This window comes from Filicampus tigris, chromosome 13 (assembly GCF_054856515.1).
Source record: "Filicampus tigris isolate MCC_2025a chromosome 13, RoL_Ftig_1.0, whole genome shotgun sequence".
Taxonomy (NCBI): Eukaryota; Metazoa; Chordata; class Actinopteri; order Syngnathiformes; family Syngnathidae; genus Filicampus; species Filicampus tigris.
In genome coordinates, this window is record NC_141229.1 from 610,848 (window position 1) to 631,596 (window position 20,749).

Sequence of the window (20,749 nt, forward strand, 5' to 3'; positions counted from 1 at the left end):
CAAGGAGGACGAGGAAGAGGAAGATGCCCAGGAAGGCGAAGAAAGGAGGTGGGGTGTCGGAGGAGGAGGGGGAGGAGCTACCGCTGCGACGTCATCGAGCCAAACAACAACAACAGGAAGTGAACAGGAAGAGGGAGGAGCTTCTCACAGTCTTCCTCACGGTAGGAGGGGGGGAGGAGGAGGAGGATTCCGGTGTCATGACGTCATTCTCGCGATGACGTCAGGACATGAAAATGTTCATTCAATGAGATGGACCATGATGATGATGATGATGATGATGATGATGATGTCACGATGTGAGAACGATGATGCCATGAAATGAGACGGCGATACCTGAGAACGCTGATGTCATGAGATGACAATGCGAGGATGACGTCGTGACCATGAGGCATCGTCACGGAAATGAAATGAGCTCACGTGAGCATAAGAATGAGATCATGTCACGCCATGACGCCTTTGTCCAAAATACATGATGACGTCACGAGCGCGAGGCCGCTCTTCACGCGATGACCGCTCGATTATTGAACGCAAGGCCCTGAAGTGGGCGTGTCTGTGGCCACAGGTCAAAGTTCAGCGGGAGGAGCAAAACTCGCGCGTCAATCACGCGAAGCTGGACCGGGCCTGGCGCGCCATCCTACGCCGGGCGCGCTCGCAACAGTTGCGCCATGACATCATCATCTTGAGACAGACCTTCGAGCGACAGCTGGACGGACTGGACGATGTCATCCAGGTGTTAGCGTGCTAGCGGCTAGCCACATAAAACATGTGTGTCACTTCCTGTTTGTCTCTCGCGACACTCGTTTGCCTCACATCTCTTGGTTTGTTGCGTCTTACGTGTCCGGCTTGATTTCTCGCCACTCTTCCTGCTTCTTTATGTCACTTCCTGATACTGAACACCTCACTTCCTCTTTCCTTCTTGCGTGACTTCTTGTTTGTTGCTTGCATGGCTTCCTGTCTTCCCGTTTCTTCCTCTTTGTTTTGTAAAGCACTTTCTTTTTGTTTCTTGCATCTCCTTTCTCCCTTGCCCTCCTTTTTGTCTCTCGCGTCACTTTCCTCTTTTCTCACGCCACTTCCTGTTTTTTGTGGTAGAGCTTATCAGGTGACCTCGAGGAGGCGGAGCGCCAGAGTTGCCGCGTGCGTCGTCTTCACCTTCACCACGTCGAGCGTTTGCGGACTTTGCTGGACGAGCGCGTGGCATTTGTGCGGCACGGCTGGGAGCAGAGTCTGCAAAACATCGGACGAGGCTTTGCGGAAGAGAGGTGGGTGGGCGTCGCCCCCCGCGGCATCGCCTTCACGCAAACACTCGTGACCAAAATCGTTCAGCATACACGTCATTGTTGTGATGACGTGCTGGGCGGCACGGTGGATGAGCGCTTCATTAGCGGGTCTGCATTACAGTTGCGGGTGCGACCGTGTTCCCTTTGACAACGGCGCAAACGCCCCTTTCTATCTGCGCCCGTCCAGCAAAATGCCAAAAGGGAAAAAAAAACCCAGCAAAAACAAAATGCTCAGTTCAAATAACGCTAACATGCCGTAGCAACGACATGGTGGCGCAGTCCCAGCATCAGCGCCGGCGCTGCGAGGATGCGGCACTCGTGTTTTTGCGGCGGCACAAGCAAGTTATGCGCGAAGTGCACGCCGCGTACGGCGACATCATAGCGGCCCGGCGCGACGCTCAGCGGGAACGGGTACGTCAGCGAACGCAAACTCCCAACGCCTTCTTTGTTTTGGGCGGCGAATCTTAGAGGCGTTGTTGTTGCGTCCCGCCGCCAGGTGGCGGCGCTGCGCAACGCCGACGAGGAGAAGCTGGAAGAGAAACGGCGTCAGAAGCAGGAAGCGCAACAGGAAGCGGAGCAGACGTGCCGCCCGGCCCATCTTCTGATGTCCAGAAACCAAAAAGTGATCGACGACACCTGCGAGGACGTGACGAGAGTGCGCAAGCTGCAGGTGAGGCCTCGCCGAGCGTTTTGGAGCGGGAGCGGCGCCGCGTACCTCACATGAGCCGCCCCGGGCCGCCGTCTGGTGTCCAGGCCGCCGTCGGCCAGCTGCGCGTCAAGCTGAGCGCCTTCCAGGCGCAAACGGCGTCCGAGGTGGACGCGCTGAGCAAGGCGAGCGATGAGCTAGCGGCGGAGACGCGCCGCCTTGGCCGCCACCTGAGTGAAGCTCGCCGGGCGTCCAGGAATCGTCTGACCGTCCTGGCGCTCCGGACGGACGCCGCCGCACGCAAGTTGAAGGCGGTTGTGGCCAAGGTGGGCGGAGTCTTGTCGCCGCGGTCACAGAGAGGGCGGCGACGTCGCTGACAAATGTTTCGTCCGCAGGGTGAGAAAGTTCTGCAAGCCGGCTCTTTGTGCGGCAAGAAAGACGACGCAAAGACTTCTTGGCCACACGGGGGCGACGCCGAGCGGCTGGCAGCAACTCGACCGACCAAGGTTGCAGTGAAGGGTTCCAAACTAGGGTTTGAAACGAGGGAGAGGGTTTGAAAAGCAGAGTATCAAATGAGAATTGGGGTTTAACGGTGGGCTTTCAAACTATGTTTAAGGGTCCATAGTAGGGTTTCGATTGGGGTTCCAAACTAGGGTTTGGGCTTCAAAGTAGGGTTTCAAACTGCGGTTAGGGTTTTAAAGTAAGGTTTCAAACTAGGGTTAGGGTTTCAAAGTACCCCAATCAAAGAAACCCTACCCTAGTTTGACACTCTTCTTTGAAACCCTAACCCTACTTTGAAACCCTAACCCTACTTTGAAACCCTACTTGGAAACGAGAACCCTAGTTTGAAACCCTACTTTGAAACCCTAACCCTACTTTGAAACCATATCCCTAACTTTGAAACCCTAACCCTACTTTGAAAACCTACTTTGAAACCCTAACCCTACTGTGAAACCCTAACCCTAGTTTGGAACCCTAGTTTGAAACCCTAACCCTAATTTGAAAACCTACTTTGAAACCCTAACCCTACTTTGAAACCCTACTTTGAAACGAGAACCCTAGTTTGAAACCCTACTTTGAAACCCTAACCCTACTTTGAAACCCTAGTTTGAAACCCTAACCCTAATTTGAAAACCTACTTTGAAACCCTATCCCTACTTTGAAACCCTACTTTGAAACGAAAACCCTAGTTTGAAACCCTACTTTGAAACCCTAACCCTACTTTGAAACCATAAACCTACTTTGAAACCCTAGTTTGAAACCCTAACCCTAGTTTGAAACCATACTTTGAAACCCTAACCCTACTTTGAAACCCTACTTGGAAACCCTAACCCTACTTTGGAACCCTAGCTTGAAACCCTAACCCTAATTTGAAAACCTACTTTGAAACGCTAACCCTACCTTGAAACCCTAACCCTACTTTGAAACCATAACCCTAACTTTGAAACCCTAACCCTAGCTTGAAACCCAACTTTGAAACCCTAACCCTAGTTTGAAACCCTTCTTTGAAACCACAACCCTAGTTTGAAACCCTACTTTGAAACCCTAACCCTAGTTTGAAACCCTAATCCGAGTTTGAAACCCTACTTTGAAACCCTAACCCTACTTTGAAACCCTACTTTGAAACCCTAACCCTACTTTTGAAACCCTAACCCCTAGTTTGGAACCCTACTTTGAAATCCTAACCCTACTTTGGAACCCTAGCTTGAAACCCTAACCCTAATTTGAAAATCTACTTTGAAACGCTAACCCTACTTTGAAACCCTAACCCTACTGTGAAACCATAACCCTAACTTTGAAACCCTAACCCTAGTTCGAAACCCTACTTTGAAACCCTAACCCTAGTTTGACACCAAACTCTGAAACCCTAACCCTAGTTTGACACCCAACTCTGAAACCCTAACCCTAGTTTGACACCCAACTTTGAAACCCTAACCCTAGTTTGAAACCCTAACCCTAGTTTGAAACCCTACTTTGAAACCAGAACCCTAGTTTGAAACCCTACTTTGAAACCAGAACCCTAGTTTGAAACCCTACTTTGAAACCAGAACCCTAATTCGAAACCCTACTTTGAAACCCTAACCCTAGTTTGGAACCCTACTTTGAAATCCTAACCCTACTTTGAAAACCTACTTGGAAACCCTAACCCTAATTTGAAAACCTATTTTGAAACCCTAACCCTACTTTGAAACCCTACTTTGAAACGAGAACCCTAGTTTGAAACCCTACTTTGAAACCCTAACCCTACTTTGAAACCCTAACCCTAATTTGAAAACCTACTTTGAAACCCTAAACCTACTTTGAAACCCTAAACCTACTTTGAAACAAGAACCCTAGTTTGAAACCCTACTTTGAAACCCTAACCCTACTTTGAAACCATAACCCTAACTTTGAAACCCTAACCCTAGTTTGAAACCCAACTTTGAAACCCTAACACTAGTTTGAAACCCTTCTTTGAAACCACAACCCTAGTTTGAAACCCTACTTTGAAACCCTAACCCTAGTTTGAAACCCTAACCCTAGTTTGAAACCCTAATCCGAGTTTGAAACCCTACTTTGAAACCCTAACCCGAGTTTGAAACCCTACTTTGAAACCCTAACCCTACTTTGAAACCCAACTTTGAAACCCTAACACTAGTTTGAAACCCTTCTTTGAAACCACAACCCTAGTTTGAAACCCTACTTTGAAACCCTAACCCTAGTTTGAAACCCTAACCCTAGTTTGAAACCCTAATCCGAGTTTGAAACCCTACTTTGAAACCCTAACCCGAGTTTGAAACCCTACTTTGAAACCCTAACCCTACTTTGAAACCCTAACCCTACTTTGAAACCCTACTTTGAAACGAGAACCCTAGTTTGAAACCCTACTTTGAAACCCTAACCCTACTTTGAAACCCTAACCCTAATTTGAAAACCTACTTTGAAACCCTAAACCTACTTTGAAACAAGAACCCTAGTTTGAAACCCTACTTTGAAACCCTAACCCTACTTTGAAACCATAACCCTAACTTTGAAACCCTAACCATAGTTTGAAACCCAACTTTGAAACCCTAACACTAGTTTGAAACCCTTCTTTGAAACCACAACCCTAGTTTGAAACCCTACTTTGAAACCCTAACCCTAGTTTGAAACCCTAATCCGAGTTTGAAACCCTACTTTGAAACCCTAACCCTACTTTGAAACCCTACTTGGAAACCCTAACCCTACTTTGGAACCCTAGCTTGAAACCCTAACCCTAATTTGAAAACCTACTTTGAAACGCTAACCCTACCTTGAAACCCTAACCCTACTTTGAAACCATAACCCTAACTTTGAAACCCTAACCCTAGTTTGAAACCCAACTTTGAAACCCTAACCCTAGTTTGAAACCCTTCTTTGAAACCACAACCCTAGTTTGAAACCCTACTTTGAAACCCTAACCCTAGTTTGAAACCCTAATCCGAGTTTGAAACCCTACTTTGAAACCCTAACCCGAGTTTGAAACCCTACTTTGAAACCCTAACCCTACTTTGAAACCCTAACCCTACTTTGAAACCCTAACCCTACTTTGAAACGAAAACCCTAGTTTGAAAACCTATTTTGAAACCCTAACCCTACTTTGAAACCCTACTTTGAAACGAGAACCCTAGTTTGAAACCCTACTTTGAAACCCTAACCCTACTTTGAAACCATAACCCTAACTTTGAAACCCTAACCCTAGTTTGAAACCCAACTTTGAAACCCTAACACTAGTTTGAAACCCTTCTTTGAAACCACAACCCTAGTTTGAAACCCTACTTTGAAACCCTAACCCTAGTTTGAAACCCTAATCCGAGTTTGAAACCCTACTTTGAAACCCTAACCCTACTTTGAAACCCTACTTGGAAACCCTAACCCTACTTTGGAACCCTAGCTTGAAACCCTAACCCTAATTTGAAAACCTACTTTGAAACGCTAACCCTACCTTGAAACCCTAACCCTACTTTGAAACCATAACCCTAACTTTGAAACCCTAACCCTAGTTTGAAACCCAACTTTGAAACCCTAACCCTAGTTTGAAACCCTTCTTTGAAACCACAACCCTAGTTTGAAACCCTACTTTGAAACCCTAACCCTAGTTTGAAACCCTAATCCGAGTTTGAAACCCTACTTTGAAACCCTAACCCTACTTTGAAACCCTACTTTGAAACCCTAACCCTACTTTGAAACCCTAACCCTACTTTGAAACCCTAACCCTACTTTGAAACCCTACTTTGAAACGAAAACCCTAGTTTGAAAACCTATTTTGAAACCCTAACCCTACTTTGAAACGAGAACCCTAGTTTGAAACCCTACTTTGAAACCCTAACCCTACTTTGAAACCATAACCCTAACTTTGAAACCCTAACCCTAGTTTGAAACCCAACTTTGAAACCCTAACACTAGTTTGAAACCCTTCTTTGAAACCACAACCCTAGTTTGAAACCCTACTTTGAAACCCTAACCCTAGTTTGAAACCCTAATCCGAGTTTGAAACCCTACTTTGAAACCCTAACCCTACTTTGAAACCCTACTTGGAAACCCTAACCCTACTTTGGAACCCTAGCTTGAAACCCTAACCCTAATTTGAAAACCTACTTTGAAACGCTAACCCTACCTTGAAACCCTAACCCTACTTTGAAACCATAACCTTAACTTTGAAACCCTAACCCTAGTTTGAAACCCAACTTTGAAACCCTAACCCTAGTTTGAAACCCTTCTTTGAAACCACAACCCTAGTTTGAAACCCTACTTTGAAACCCTAACCCTAGTTTGAAACCCTAATCCGAGTTTGAAACCCTACTTTGAAACCCTAACCCTACTTTGAAACCCTAACCCTACTTTTGAAACCCTAACCCCTAGTTTGGAACCCTACTTTGAAATCCTAACCCTACTTTGGAACCCTAGCTTGAAACCCTAACCCTAATTTGAAAATCTACTTTGAAACGCTAACCCTACTTTGAAACCCTAACCCTAGTTCGAAACCCTACTTTGAAACCCTAACCCTAGTTTGACACCAAACTCTGAAACCCTAACCCTAGTTTGACACCCAACTCTGAAACCCTAACCCTAGTTTGACACCCAACTTTGAAACCCTAACCCTAGTTTGAAACCCTAACCCTAGTTTGAAACCCTACTTTGAAACCAGAACCCTAATTCGAAACCCTACTTTGAAACCCTAACCCTAGTTTGGAACCCTACTTTGAAATCCTAACCCTACTTTGAAAACCTACTTGGAAACCCTAACCCTAATTTGAAAACCTATTTTGAAACCCTAACCCTACTTTGAAACCCTACTTTGAAACGAGAACCCTAGTTTGAAACCCTACTTTGAAACCCTAACCCTACTTTGAAACCCTAACCCTAATTTGAAAACCTACTTTGAAACCCTAAACCTACTTTGAAACAAGAACCCTAGTTTGAAACCCTACTTTGAAACCCTAACCCTACTTTGAAACCATAACCCTAACTTTGAAACCCTAACCCTAGTTTGAAACCCAACTTTGAAACCCTAACACTAGTTTGAAACCCTAACCCTACTTCGAAACCATAACCCTAACTTTGAAACCCTAACCCTAGTTTGAAACCCAACTTTGAAACCCTAACACTAGTTTGAAACCCTTCTTTGAAACCACAACCCTAGTTTGAAACCCTACTTTGAAACCCTAACCCTAGTTTGAAACCCTAATCCGAGTTTGAAACCCTACTTTGAAATCCTAACCCTACTTTGGAACCCTAGCTTGAAACCCTAACCCTAATTTGAAAATCTACTTTGAAACGCTAACCCTACTTTGAAACCCTAACCCTACTGTGAAACCATAACCCTAACTTTGAAACCCTAACCCTAGTTCGAAACCCTACTTTGAAACCCTAACCCTAGTTTGACACCAAACTCTGAAACCCTAACCCTAGTTTGACACCCAACTCTGAAACCCTAACCCTAGTTTGACACCCAACTTTGAAACCCTAACCCTAGTTTGAAACCCTAACCCTAGTTTGAAACCCTACTTTGAAACCAGAACCCTAATTCGAAACCCTACTTTGAAACCCTAACCCTAGTTTGGAACCCTACTTTGAAATCCTAACCCTACTTTGAAAACCTACTTGGAAACCCTAACCCTAATTTGAAAACCTATTTTGAAACCCTAACCCTACTTTGAAACCCTACTTTGAAACGAGAACCCTAGTTTGAAACCCTACTTTGAAACCCTAACCCTACTTTGAAACCCTAACCCTAATTTGAAAACCTACTTTGAAACCCTAAACCTACTTTGAAACAAGAACCCTAGTTTGAAACCCTACTTTGAAACCCTAACCCTACTTTGAAACCATAACCCTAACTTTGAAACCCTAACCCTAGTTTGAAACCCAACTTTGAAACCCTAACACTAGTTTGAAACCCTAACCCTACTTCGAAACCATAACCCTAACTTTGAAAACCTAACCCTAGTTTGAAACCCAACTTTGAAACCCTAACACTAGTTTGAAACCCTTCTTTGAAACCACAACCCTAGTTTGAAACCCTACTTTGAAACCCTAACCCTAGTTTGAAACCCTAATCCGAGTTTGAAACCCTACTTTGAAACCCTAACCCTAGTTTGGAACCCTAGCTTGAAACCCTAACCTTAATTTGAAAACCTACTTTGAAACGCTAACCCTACTTTGAAACCCTAACCCTACTGTGAAACCATAACCCTAACTTTGAAACCCTAACCCTAGTTCGAAACCCTACTTTGAAACCCTAACCCTAGTTTGACACCAAACTCTGAAACCCTAACCCTAGTTTGACACCCAACTTTGAAACCCTTACCCTAGTTTGAAACCCTACTTTGAAACCAGAACCCTAGTTTGAAACCCTAGTTTGAAACCAGAACCCTAGTTTGAAACCAGAACCCTAGTTTGAAACCCTACTTTGAAACCAGAACCCTAATTTGAAATCCTACTTTGAAACCCTAACCCTAGTTTGGAACCCTACTTTGAAATCCTAACCCTACTTTGAAAACCTACTTGGAAACCCTAACCCTACTTTGAAACGGGAACCCTAGTTTGAAACCCTACTTTGAAACCCTAACTCTACTGTGAAACCATAACCCTAACTTTGAAACCCTAACCCTAGTTTGAGCTGGGTTAGGGTTTCAAACTCGGGTTAGGGTTTCAAAGACGGGTTAGGCTTTCAAAGTAGGGTTTTTAATCCAGGGTTGCCATTCAAATCGAGGTTAGCTCGGTTCTAAGTCTCCGCCGCATTCGGCTTCATATTTGACGCCGCGTAACGTCGGGCATCGGGGCGGGATGTTCCATCACTTCCAATTTTGCTCTTTTTGCATCACGCGACGCCGTCGACTTGACGTTTGCGCGCAGACGTTTGCCCAAGTGGATGGTCTGATCGGCCGCCTCAACGGGGCTCTGCTGCGGCGAGACGCGCTGGACCGACGTCTCGAGGAGCTGCGGCGTGACAACCGGCAGCTCAGACTTGAGCTCGAGCTCCGCCTGGGCGCCTGTGAGGCGCCGGGCCGAGGCCCCGCCCTCCCCGCCGTCACGGCCGCCGGCCCCGCCCTCGGCCCGCCGCGTCGTCACAAAGTCCTAACGGGTGAGGCCGCCGGGCGCCTTTTACTTTGCCGCCGCTACTTCCTGTCAATGAAATCAAACGGCAGTTGGAAGACTAGAAAAAATACTTTTTTTATTGTGGCAATCATGCAGGACTCCAACAGGAAGTGGTAACGCGCCGCGTGGTTCGACGTCAGCTGCTCAGCACACCATCCGTCCCTCCGGTTCAAAAACAACAACAAGCCAATGGGGAGGCCTCTGATTGGACGCTCATGGAGTCTTTACTTCCTTAGAAGGAAATCAATCATTGGTGACAATGGCGGCAGTGAGCCACAGGGCGTGGCTTCCGGCACCCCCAACCCCCCCCTGCAGAATTGTTGGAAAAATAAATACAAATTTCAATGAGTTGGCAGTTATTTCCTTGAGACTCCTCCCCCTCCTTCCAGCTTTCATGATGTTATCACAGGAACAGGAAGCAAGCAGACTTTAACAACCCGCCGTCGCCGATGCTGTCGCGGGACGCTCGCCCCACCGCTCGGTGACGGCGCTCAGGCGCGCGTCCTCGCGACTGGCCGGCCACCGGTTCAGGGCGCAGTCCACCTTTCGCCCCGAGTCAGCTGGGGTCGGCTCCACCTCTCGCCCTCCCCCGGCCCCGCACAGCATGAAACGCGCTTTGACATCATCGGTGACGGAACGGAGACTTCTGATTGGCCGGCTGCCCCTGAGGTGGGCGGGGTCACGTGACCGCCCGCCGTCAAAAGCAATCAGAATCATCATTTTAGTTCCGTCGGCTTTTGCCAATGAAGGGGGACCCCCGATTGGCAGGGCCGGAGACCCCTATCCTGTCTCGACCAATCAGGATCAATCTGGTTTGATCGGGTCAGAACTGATCATCCGTTTAAAACAAAAAACTTTTCTTTTTTTTTGCCCACGTGTTCCGGAAGTTTGGCGAAAAAAGCTCGCCGCCGTCGTTGTCGGTAAAGAGAGGCCGAGGACCGCCTGCCGACGGCAGCGTCCGATTAGACGACAAACAGCCCGTCGGTGGGATGGGTGGCGTGGGGGGGATGGGCTTTAGTGTCACGCGGACCGATGATGTCATCGGTCAACGGCGCGCGGCGGCCGTTCGGCGTCGCCCCGGCGAGGGTCGCCTGCGGGTGGGGGGGGAGGTGGATGGGGGTGGAATAGGGGGCGGGGTCGGGGGTCTCATCAAGCGTCCGGCCTACACGTAAACCCTGGCGAGGGCGTCGGCTCCGGCCGAGGCGATGTAGGCCTTGGAGGGGTGAAAGGTCACGTCGTAGATGGCCTCGTCGCTCTTCTTGCGGTGCGCCGTGATCTCCTGCACGCACGTCTTGGAGTCCAAATTCCACAAGCGAAGCGAGCAGTCGTGACCTGAAAGCAAAGCGCGGCCGTCAATCCGCCGGCCGCGCCCGCTGGGCCCGCGAGCCGCGCCCACTTTGGCGAGCACTTACTGCCAGACAGCAAGTAGATCCCGTTGGGATCCACCGCCAGGCTGGTGACGGCGTCCAGGTGGGCCACCATGGCGTGGATCGCCTTACCTGCTCAAACACACAAACGTGCGCCGCAGACACACGAGCAACACGCGCACACATCGTATAAACACAAATGCACACGGACACACACGCACAGTATAGTGACACAAATACAAAAATATACAAACGTGCACGTACGCACCAACATGACAAGAGCACGCGTGTGCACACACACACACACACAGTATGTACACTCTCGAGCTGCAACTAACGATTATTTTCATCAACGATTCATCTGTTGAGTATGTGGTCAATTAATTGAAGATTGGGATTGAAAGAAATTTGGATTTTCCCGACCGGCAGGAAACGCAATCACTTTTGTATGATCGGGCGCGCGCGCGCTCGCTCGCTCGCCTCGCCGCCGTCGCCTCGCCGCCGTCGCCGATGGCCTTTGCGGCACCGCGGCAGAGGACCAAACAAACGGGAGAGGCGTTCCTGGCGAGCGGCTGAAGCGGCCGGCGGGATTTGGACAAGTTCAGCTCTCTCAATCCCCAATCCTCCAGCAAAAGGAAATTAGGCGCTACTGGACGGTGGACGAGCTGGCGATGAAGGCTCGCACCTCCGACATTGGCTCACCTGACTTGTTGTCGAAGAACTTGATGTTTCTGTCCTCGTGCGCCGTGATGCTGACGGCCAGCGTGGGATGACTCACCACCTTGTAGATGTGATGGCAGCCGGGACGGCCTGCGCGCCACACCGACGCCTCGCGTCACATCAAAAGGGCCTCGGCGCGGCCCCGGCGCGGCCCCGGCGCGGCAACGCTAACGCTTGCGGACGCTTACTTGCTTGGCCCTTGAGCACCAGCGCGCTCTGGGACGTCTCCAGGTCGTAGAGCACCACGTCGCCGCTGTCGAAGGACGCCACCATGTGGGCGGGCTCGCAGCCGTTGAAGTCCACCGACGTGGGGACGCCGTGCTCTGCGCGCGCACACGTGGCGGGTTAGCGGCGGGTTCGGGCGAACGGGCGGCGGCGGCGGCGGCGCTGCTGACCCGCGGCGGCGTTGAAAGTGCTGACGCAGGGCTTCTCCTCCCGAGGGTTCCACAGTTTGATGGTCCCGTCGGCCGAGCAGGACAGGAGGCGGTCCTTGACGCCGCTGTAGGCCAACGCCCACACGGCGTCCGTGTGGCCCGTCCACGTCCCGGCCAGCGCGCTGCCGTCTGCCGATCGGGGGGGGGGGGGGGGGGGGGAAGCGTCGCGCTTGAAAGGTGTCGGAGCCTCTCCCACCGAGTCGGCCCGTACGCGACCCGACTCCCCAAGAAGCGCGTTTGCGCCGTACCGTAGGTGTCGTAGGGGTCCACGTCGGAGCCGGGAACGTTCCACCACTGGATGGTGGCGTCCACGCCGCCGCTGAAGCACTGCTCGCCGCCGGGCGTGACGGCCAGCGACAGCACGGGGCCGCTAGAGGGACACACGGCAAGGTCAGGCTCGCGAGCGGTCCGGGACGGCGGCGGGCGGGCGGGCGGGCGGGCGCCATACGTACGCGTGGGCTCTGAACGTGTAGACCGGCTCCACATCCAACGAGGCGCTTCTGCACAAACAAAGGTGGGGTCACATGACACGCCGCAACCAATCACGCCGTCACCACTCGGGATGGAACCATTCACTCAAGCTCCGATTCGATTTTCAGTTCCCGATTTTTGATTCCTTTTTTTTTTTTTTTTTAAATGGCTCCCATGCGCATGTGTGGCGCCGCAGCCATCCGCAAAAAAAAAAAATGCCAGGACACGCCCTAAAATGAGGTTTGAATTACAGGTGTCCAAATGCATCCGTGATCAAATTCATCACCGACTATTTGAAACATCAAGTGATGGTTTGGATTGCCTCGAAATTGTCCAAATGCTCAGATTTCAACAGTCATGAATTATTCTCACCTGTTTGTAGTCTTTTGTGAAAGCAGACAGATTTTTTTGGTCCGTCGAATCAAATGAAGACATTTGCAAGCATCCGCTTTTACTTTGGGAAAACGACGCTAAAAAGCCGTTTCAAAAAGGTGGGCCAGCACAACATTCATGTTGCCTGCTTTATTGTTGTTGTGTTTTAATCAATGCCAAATAAACTACAAGACTTGGCTAATAAACAGCAAATGCTTTTGAAATACACTTTCATGCAAAACAAAATTCTATCCGATATTTTTTACTTTGAAACATTTTCTTGCTTTGTACCCCAAAAATAAAAGCTGGTTTGAATCACGGCGATTTCTATGATCATGGAGCATTGCGATAAAACGGCGTGAAAAACGCGGCGCAAAATGCCGCTTGCGGTCACGACGACGCGGCGTGGCAGCCAGCAGAGCACTCAGTGACACACGTTTTCCCAGAAGGTCAAGTGAAGCGCGAGGGCGCCAAACGCGGGCGGACAAGGCCGGGTTACTTTTTGGCGGCGGCGCTCTTGGTGAGGTTCCACAGCTTGAGCGTGTGGTCCTCGGACACGGTGAGCAGGCACGGCTCGGCCGGGTGGAAGGCCAGCGCCCGCACGCCGTCAAAGTGGCTGCGCAGCGTGTACTTGGGGTTCCACGTCTTACGGAAGGGCGACTCCTGACTGGACGCCAGCTGTGGGGGGGAGGAGTCAAGTCAGATGTGAAGAAATACACACTACACACACACACACACACGCCGGGGTCAAAAACAACAAATCCATCAGATGACTGAGCGCACGACACTTCCATTTTGGAGCGTGGATGTCAGGGGGAGCGCATTTTGTTGCCCGGGCTGTTCCCCGTCACTCACGTCGTAGCTGAAGTCGACGTCGTCGTTGGTGACGCTGAGGTCGGCCAGGTCGCCCAATCCCAGCGCGCTCTCCAGGACGCGGTCGGCCCCGCCCATCAGGAAGTTCTTCCCGCCGCCGCCGGCCGCGAAGGGCAGCGGCTCGGCTGCGCGTGACAAAAGGGGGCCGGCCTTAGCGCCGGCAGGCGTCGCATTGGTTGGAGGGCCGACGGCCGAAGCGCGGCTCACCCCACTCCGTCCCGTCTCCGGAGCTGCGCGCCTCGCCGGCGCCTTCGCCGTCCTCCGCCGTCACCAGGAAGTCAAACTCCTTCAGCGCCTCCTCCGTGTCGGCGTCGTCCTCCTCCGACGCCAGGCCCTCGTTGCCCACCTGAGGACCGAGACCCACGTGAGCGCCGGCCGAGGAAGAGTGACAGAGGGAGGACGGACGTGAACATGAGGAACCGAGGAGGAGGATGACCACGGAAAGGACAAGGATGAAGGTCAGGGGAGGAGGAAGATGAGGATGACGATGAGGAAGAGGAACAGATGGAAGATGACGAAGATGACGAAGCCGACCTTGTTTTTGTGTTTTGCGCGATGTTTGACGTCATGGCCGATGCGGTCCATCAGCTCCTCGTCGTCGTCGCCGTCGTCGTCGTCATCGCCGTCGTCGTCGTCGTCGTCGCTGTCCTCGGCGTTCTCCAGGAAGTTGAACGTCTCCAGAACGTCACCGGGACTCCTGCGCGCGCGCACACACACACATGAAGCGCGGCGGTGGCGGCGGTGGCGGCGGTGGCGGCGGTGGCGGCGGCGACGGCGGCGGCGGCAGCGGCAGCGGCAGCGGCGGTGGCGGCAGAGGCGGGGGGCGGCGGCTACCGTTGGGCGTCCTTGCGACCGTCGTCGCCGTTGATGAGCTGCTGCAGGTCCTTCTTCTTCTTCTTCTTGTCCAGCGAGCCGTTGGGCTCCGCCGCCAAGCCCAGCAGCGAGCGCACACGCTGCGTGCGCACGTCCAAGATGGTGTCCGTGTAGCCCACTTCCTGCAGGTACCTGCGCGAGCGCACGCACACGCACGCACGCATGAGCGCTCCCCGCCGATGTCACCACCTGATGATGTCATTCGTCCTACTGTCTCAGCAGCTGCCGTCCCTGTTTCCACGTCAGCTGACTGTTGGTGGGAAGCGCCGACACCTCCGACGAGTCTTTGGCGTCTGTGACGCAAACAAATGACACACGATGCAGGGACACGAGAAAAACCGACACTCTCCCGTAAACACACGCAGGGACAGAAACACACGCACACAATACGTAAGACACAAACTAGGCCCGGCCGATATTCTGCGTTTTGACGATAATGGATCGATTTCAAACGGTGTTGAAATCAAAAGAAAGATCTGCGCAAGTTGGACTTTTCTGTCATTTTGGACAACTGTCGAAAACCACGCCGAGCTTTTCTTTCAGTTTTCATTGAACTTTTGAAGACGGGCTGACAACCCCGAGTGCTCCCTCAACTTATGGCTAGAATTCGATGCATTTGGTAAAAAAGCGCATAGAGCTAATAATAACAATTTGAAACAAATCGACTTTATCTGCAAATCTGAAAAGAAAAATTCTATAAACATGTGCTTAAGACATTCAACAACGTTAACAATTTTAATTTTCTTTTTTACTGAAAATGATTATGGGCTCCACATACCAGTTATCGGCCTTCTTGACTACTAATTGGTATCGACACTGAACAAAACATAGCCAGCGCAAACGGAAAAACAAGTGAACACAAACGCCACACATTGACACAAATACACAAAGGCGCACGCGAATGCGTGAAAGCAAACAGACACCACACCCGCTTAACATCGGAAGGCAAGGCAAGCACGTAACCACGACAACCAGAAAGCGAGGGGGCGGGGTCGAGAGAGGTCACCTGACTCAAAGCTGGGCATCTTCAAGTCGCCTTGATTCAACTCGGTTCCGTATTTCAACTTGTGATACTTGGCCCTGTGGAACGCCAACATGCACACAGTCACACAACGCCACGCTACGCTACGCTAATCGGCCTAATCACGCACGCGCGCACCTCTCTTGCTTGAGAGCGTACTCCAACATCTTGATTCTTCTGACCAGGTCATTCTTCAAGTTCTCCTGACCTTTCCGCTCACCCTGCAGGAACGCAATCCTTGCCTGAAAAACACACAGCTGATGATCATCTCACACACACTCACACACATGCGCGCGTCAGTGTGACTGCAGCTGCTTCGGAAAGACGACACTAACGGCGGTTATTTATAAACACGCGCGCACACGCACGGGTGCCCATAGCAACAGGTGGACCGAGGGGCAAAGCAGAGGTGGGCCGGTTGCCATGGCGACCGGCTAAACACACAGGGAGCGAGCACGTGCCGCCCGCCGCGGGGGGATTTTTGCGTCGTGGCTCCTCCCGCTCATCGGATTGGTTATTCGATTAATCGTTGGCGTCCGCACCTCAACTATGCAGATCACGATATAAATATCTCCCAACAGTCATTTGGGAACAGAGAATTAGTCAGTGATCCCCAACACGGGCAGTTATTGAGTTGGACTCCATTAGATATATCAGCTGTAATTCCATTAATCGTTTCATCCCTCAAGTATTGTCTCCTACTGTATATATATATTTTTTTAATCATATAGCAGTTGGTAAGTGAAGAAAAACAAAAAGCAATCAATAAATCAATAACCAATCCCTATTCACTACATTGAGACGATTAGGAAGATTTTAAGGTCCATAGTCCACTCAATCAAACATCCCATATATTGTGAAGCAAGGAGCCCTTTGCAATGTACGTATTTTTTTAATGTGAGTATCAATGCATCACTGAATGAAAAAATCGTCACACTTGACTAATGGGAATGTAGTAATTGATATTTCCATTCGTAAATCATACAACGAAAATGTTTTGGAGTGAGTGACGCTTTGCCTGTCAGACAGGCCCAGCTGTTGCTCGGTTAGCGGCTAGGCTAGGCTAGGCTAGGCTAGCTCGGAGCTGGCGTGACGAACCAAAATGGTTTCGCATGTACAAATACCAGGACATTCCTCCACAACATTCGCGTCTCGTTGGAAATAAGTCAAACTCGAAGCCGCGCCGACGACGTGGAGACGTCCCAAGTTGAACGCCTTGACACATTCCGTGTTGAGTGTGGGGACGGGACGTCAAGCTAAAGGCTAACGCGGCTAATCTCCGGAGGAGCGAACAAGCTAACGGTGACCCAGCGCGTAGCATGTTATTTCAAGATTTCATTTTAATTTCGAGTTTGGTCGTCGCGTGATGTTTAACCCGTAGATGTGTATAGAAACATATATACATATATATGTATGTTGAAAAAATGTTTTTAATACATGGTGTCGTTCAAGTCGACACTTGTTATTCGTGGCCTGACCGTGACCCAACGACTTAATACGTTCAATAAATAGCACAGATCCAATGTATATCTCAAGGTATTTTCATGTCTTAGATATTGATAAAGGCTGAAGTAGTCGCTGGCCTACTTGGTGAGTGTTGTCACATTAGTGAGAGTAGTGTCACTACTATTATTAGTTCATGATGTTGACACGGGCTCCATTGAATGGACGTCAGCGGCGCCCCGGCCAGTGGTCGCGTCTACTTGTCCGCCCGACCCAGCGTGGCTCACCTGCAGCTCGGCCCGCTCCACCTCCCAGTGGGCCCGCTCCATCTCGAAACGAGCCCACTCGTGTTGAATGTAGTGCAGGATGCCCGGGATGGTGTACTGTTGCTGGGGCCGCGGCAAGTCGTCGCTTTGCTGCGGCCCCAGCGTAGTCCCTCCGCCTCCGCCGATGGCCGGGTGAGCTCCTTCGGCGCCCCCCGGCTGGAACTGCTGCTGCTGCGGCTGCTGCGGCTGCTGCGGCTGCTGCGGCTGCTGCTGCTGCGGCGGCGGAGGTCCGACGGAGGCTCCTCCGCCGGGGTGCTCGTCCATGTCGGCCTTGCTGGAAAGTATCCGCCAAGAGAAGCAAATCCCCGCAGCGTGTCCGGCTCGAATCCGTGGGCCAACCCCGGCTCGGCTCGCTGGCCCCCGGAGGACTGCGGAGAGGTGAGTGCGGCTTATGACGGAGCTGCTGACTGAGTAGAGCTAACCGGCCGCCATTACTGAGCGGACGGAGAGGGGCCTGTCGCGGTGCATGCCGGGAACGCAACTGCCATCGAGCCTTGTTCAGGGACGCAAGAAACAAAACGGACATCGCGGTGCTCCCGAACCTCAACAAGCGATCGTCGGGGATTCGGGTGTCTCTGAATTCACTCACGATTTTAAAACACCATGTATATCTATGAGATTTTTTTTATCTTATAGGTTTTTTTTTTTTTTCAAATTATTTTAGGGTGGGGGCTGGTTAACCGTAAGTCGATGAACATATGGATGCCAAATTTCTTACTGTGCGTATGCCATGAACGCATCGCAATAGAGCTAGCTTGGCACGCGCTGAAGCTTCGGCTTGTTGTGCGAGCAAAATAGTCAACATTTTAGCGGAGTAATTTACACTATAACCGATCCCTATTCGTAGTACAAACTATCGAATGTCTATTCTGGAACACGTTAAAAGGAACTCGGTACAAGCTCGATTGTTGCCGTTTTTGGACTCAGCTGACGAAACACATGTAGCTGCTAAGATACCAGCTGACCGCAAGTTGAGAGTATTTGTGGAATTATTGGACGAAAGTGTCAATAATTATAAAGCATTTCACTGAAAAAAGGACGCAGTCAGACCCATAATTTGTTATTAGAACCAAGGCAATGTCGTACCTTATGCTTTTTATTCAAACGCTTTATTTTTAAGCTGGAGAACTATATGCATAAGCACTAGAACTATACAATTGTAATGGTGCAGTATTTCAAAAATGAATATAGACTAACAAAGAAAATAGCAAAACTACATGAAACGTCACTTCCGGTTATATGTCATCAGGTGACATCACGGTAAATGTCAGAAGGCTTCAGCTAATCAGCGTTGAGCATGATCACCTTTGTCCTGATGGTGAACCGCCAGGGTCAGACCCGACTCTGCAGGTACTACCAACCCGTCAACATGAGTCGCAGGACGGCATTGGAGGCCAACGTCGTCCGCGCCTGCCTGAGCCGCAGCCGAGACCAGGTGATCTTTCTGCCCACAATTTGCACTCAGCTGATGCCAAATCACTGCTTAGCTATAACTCCTGTGGTGTAATATGATATTTTTTTTTGGGGGGCAGATAATAAGGAATATATGCCTGGGAGTAGTTATATGTACTCTCTACGGGTATTGCCGCACCGTTTTTGTTCGATGCTAACAGTTCGCATGTCAGTGGCATCTTGCATTGTTTTTTAGTTTTTTAGTGTTACGCTAAGCGGACTTTCCTGAGGGAACTCTAAAGTTGCTTTAAATACACGTCATTCTCTTGATAGTTTTTTTTTTAAGGCATAAAAAAGTAGTATTGAAGAGGATTTGAAATTCAGTGACACTGGTCAGTACAAATGATTGACCAATCTAAAGTGTTGAAAATGGCTTGCTTGTCTTTCATGATGCAATGTTGATGGTTGAACAAACTTAAAGTGATGATTTTGGAGGTAGGAGGATTCCGCTCAACGTCAGCGATGTGTAATATAATTAAAAATTATATTTAGTAACATTTATGAATTAAGGGTTGGATTCAGCAACAGGTGGAATGTTTTCTGAAACATCATAGCTATAAATCACAGCACATAGTAGAATCCATGTTGAGGAAGCTTTTATTGGTCAAACTTAAAAAGCCAAAATGGCTTTCCATTTGCTTTCCATCTGAAAAACAATGTGCCCGAAAAATAAATAAAATCAGCATCGAAATACCTTTAGGGACATAAAGGCAATGTGATGTTAACCATTGTAATCTTCAGCAAAAACGTTGCAGTGCCAAACAAAATGGAGTGCTGCCATCTAGTGGTCAACAGTATAAATACACCAAAAGACACAGAAGGCGGGGCAAAATTGAGTTACCTCTGGCTGGATTTTTGGACTTGTGGTCACCTCTCGTCTGTTCTGAATGTTTTAACGCGGCCGTCTTTCCCAGTGTTCCTTCGTGGAGTACAAAGACTTGAAAGTGGTTTTCCGCCAGTACGCCGCCCTCTACATCGCTGTGGGCGTCACCGAGGACGAGGTGGGCCGCCCTCAACTTCACGCGTTGGCCTAGCTTGACCTTGACTCATATGCTCACATGCCTTAGCCTAGCTTAGCACAAGGACTGATGGTTTTTCCGTCTCCCGCAGAACGAGTTGTCCATCTACGAGCTAGTCCAGAACTTTGTGGAGGTTCTCGACAAATACTTCAGCCGCGTGGTGAGTTGGAAAAGATGACATCATACCCGAAGGTGGAGCTGTGGTTTTCCACTTTCTGTTTTTGTGTTCTCCCCTAACAGAGTGAACTGGATGTATCCTTTCTGATCACGTGACCTCAAAGTCGCCCATCAAAAGGGTTTGTGCGCTCCTTGAGTCGCTGGCATCGCAGATCATGTTCAACTTGGACCGCGTTCACATCATCCTGGACGAGATGATCCAGAACGGACGCATCGTGGAGACCAACAAGAGCAACATCCTGGCTCCGATCAACGCCCTGGACAAGATGGCCGACGGCTGACGCCAAAAGGAGATGAGGGGGAATTCTTTTCCCCCCTTTTCATCGTAGACACTTTTGACGTCTGTGCGTCGCTTTTGAAAATGACAAATATTGGATCTCTGTCCTTCTCTCTGTGCCGGCGTCGTATATAGACAAGCAGAATTAAGGCACAATTAACCTGTGGAGTCACAAAAATGTCACACTGTTTACTAAACTTGTGAGCAATTGGGGACAAGATCATTATGTCACAAGTTTTTCTGTTCAACATCTATTTTGTTTGCATTTACTGTAATTAATAAATGACCCTTTTATTGTAACATGGGGATGATGCTTTCTAAATGTTTTTTATTACGGTTGCTTTGTAAAGGCAAACGTAACTGAGCACAAAAGATTGCACGCATAAAATGTGTAGAAACTGA

At 49.7% G+C, this 20,749-nt stretch overlaps 3 protein-coding genes across 8 annotated transcripts; 2 read left to right on the forward strand and 1 right to left on the reverse strand.

Annotated features, from left to right (window-relative positions):
• Positions 1–9,870, forward strand: LOC147136997 (dynein regulatory complex subunit 2-like). The gene is made up of 9 exons (XM_086050260.1): positions 1–161; positions 563–730; positions 1,090–1,259; positions 1,538–1,688; positions 1,774–1,947; positions 2,031–2,249; positions 2,319–2,429; positions 9,280–9,508; positions 9,619–9,870. Exons 1-9 carry the CDS (start codon positions 24–26, stop codon positions 9,756–9,758), a joined length of 1,500 nt encoding a protein of 499 aa, XP_085906386.1. The 5' UTR covers positions 1–23; the 3' UTR covers positions 9,759–9,870.
• On the reverse strand, positions 9,573–17,903 carry strn3 (striatin, calmodulin binding protein 3). Its single transcript, XM_086050259.1, has 16 exons — positions 17,384–17,903; positions 15,792–15,895; positions 15,639–15,712; positions 14,844–14,925; positions 14,594–14,764; positions 14,294–14,456; positions 13,967–14,105; positions 13,742–13,884; positions 13,386–13,564; positions 12,496–12,543; positions 12,292–12,413; positions 12,005–12,172; positions 11,798–11,932; positions 11,592–11,699; positions 10,935–11,021; positions 9,573–10,854 (listed from the first exon to the last, which is right to left on the reverse strand). The coding sequence occupies exons 1-16, from the start codon at positions 17,684–17,686 to the stop codon at positions 10,685–10,687; spliced, it is 2,196 nt and encodes a 731-aa protein (XP_085906385.1). The 5' UTR covers positions 17,687–17,903; the 3' UTR covers positions 9,573–10,684.
• Positions 16,519–20,647, forward strand: ap4s1 (adaptor related protein complex 4 subunit sigma 1). 6 transcript variants are annotated; one of them, XM_086050266.1, is made up of 6 exons: positions 16,519–16,533; positions 18,672–18,857; positions 19,789–19,875; positions 19,985–20,053; positions 20,134–20,145; positions 20,223–20,647. In XM_086050266.1, the coding sequence occupies exons 2-6, from the start codon at positions 18,720–18,722 to the stop codon at positions 20,349–20,351; spliced, it is 435 nt and encodes a 144-aa protein (XP_085906392.1). In that variant the 5' UTR covers positions 16,519–16,533; positions 18,672–18,719; the 3' UTR covers positions 20,352–20,647. The 6 variants fall into 6 exon arrangements, with proteins under 6 accessions (XP_085906392.1, XP_085906391.1, XP_085906390.1 ...); XM_086050265.1 differs by lacking the exon at positions 16,519–16,533 and adding an exon at positions 16,534–16,550; XM_086050264.1 differs by lacking the exon at positions 16,519–16,533 and adding an exon at positions 16,610–16,955.
• The last annotated feature ends 102 nt before the right edge of the window (positions 20,648–20,749 follow it).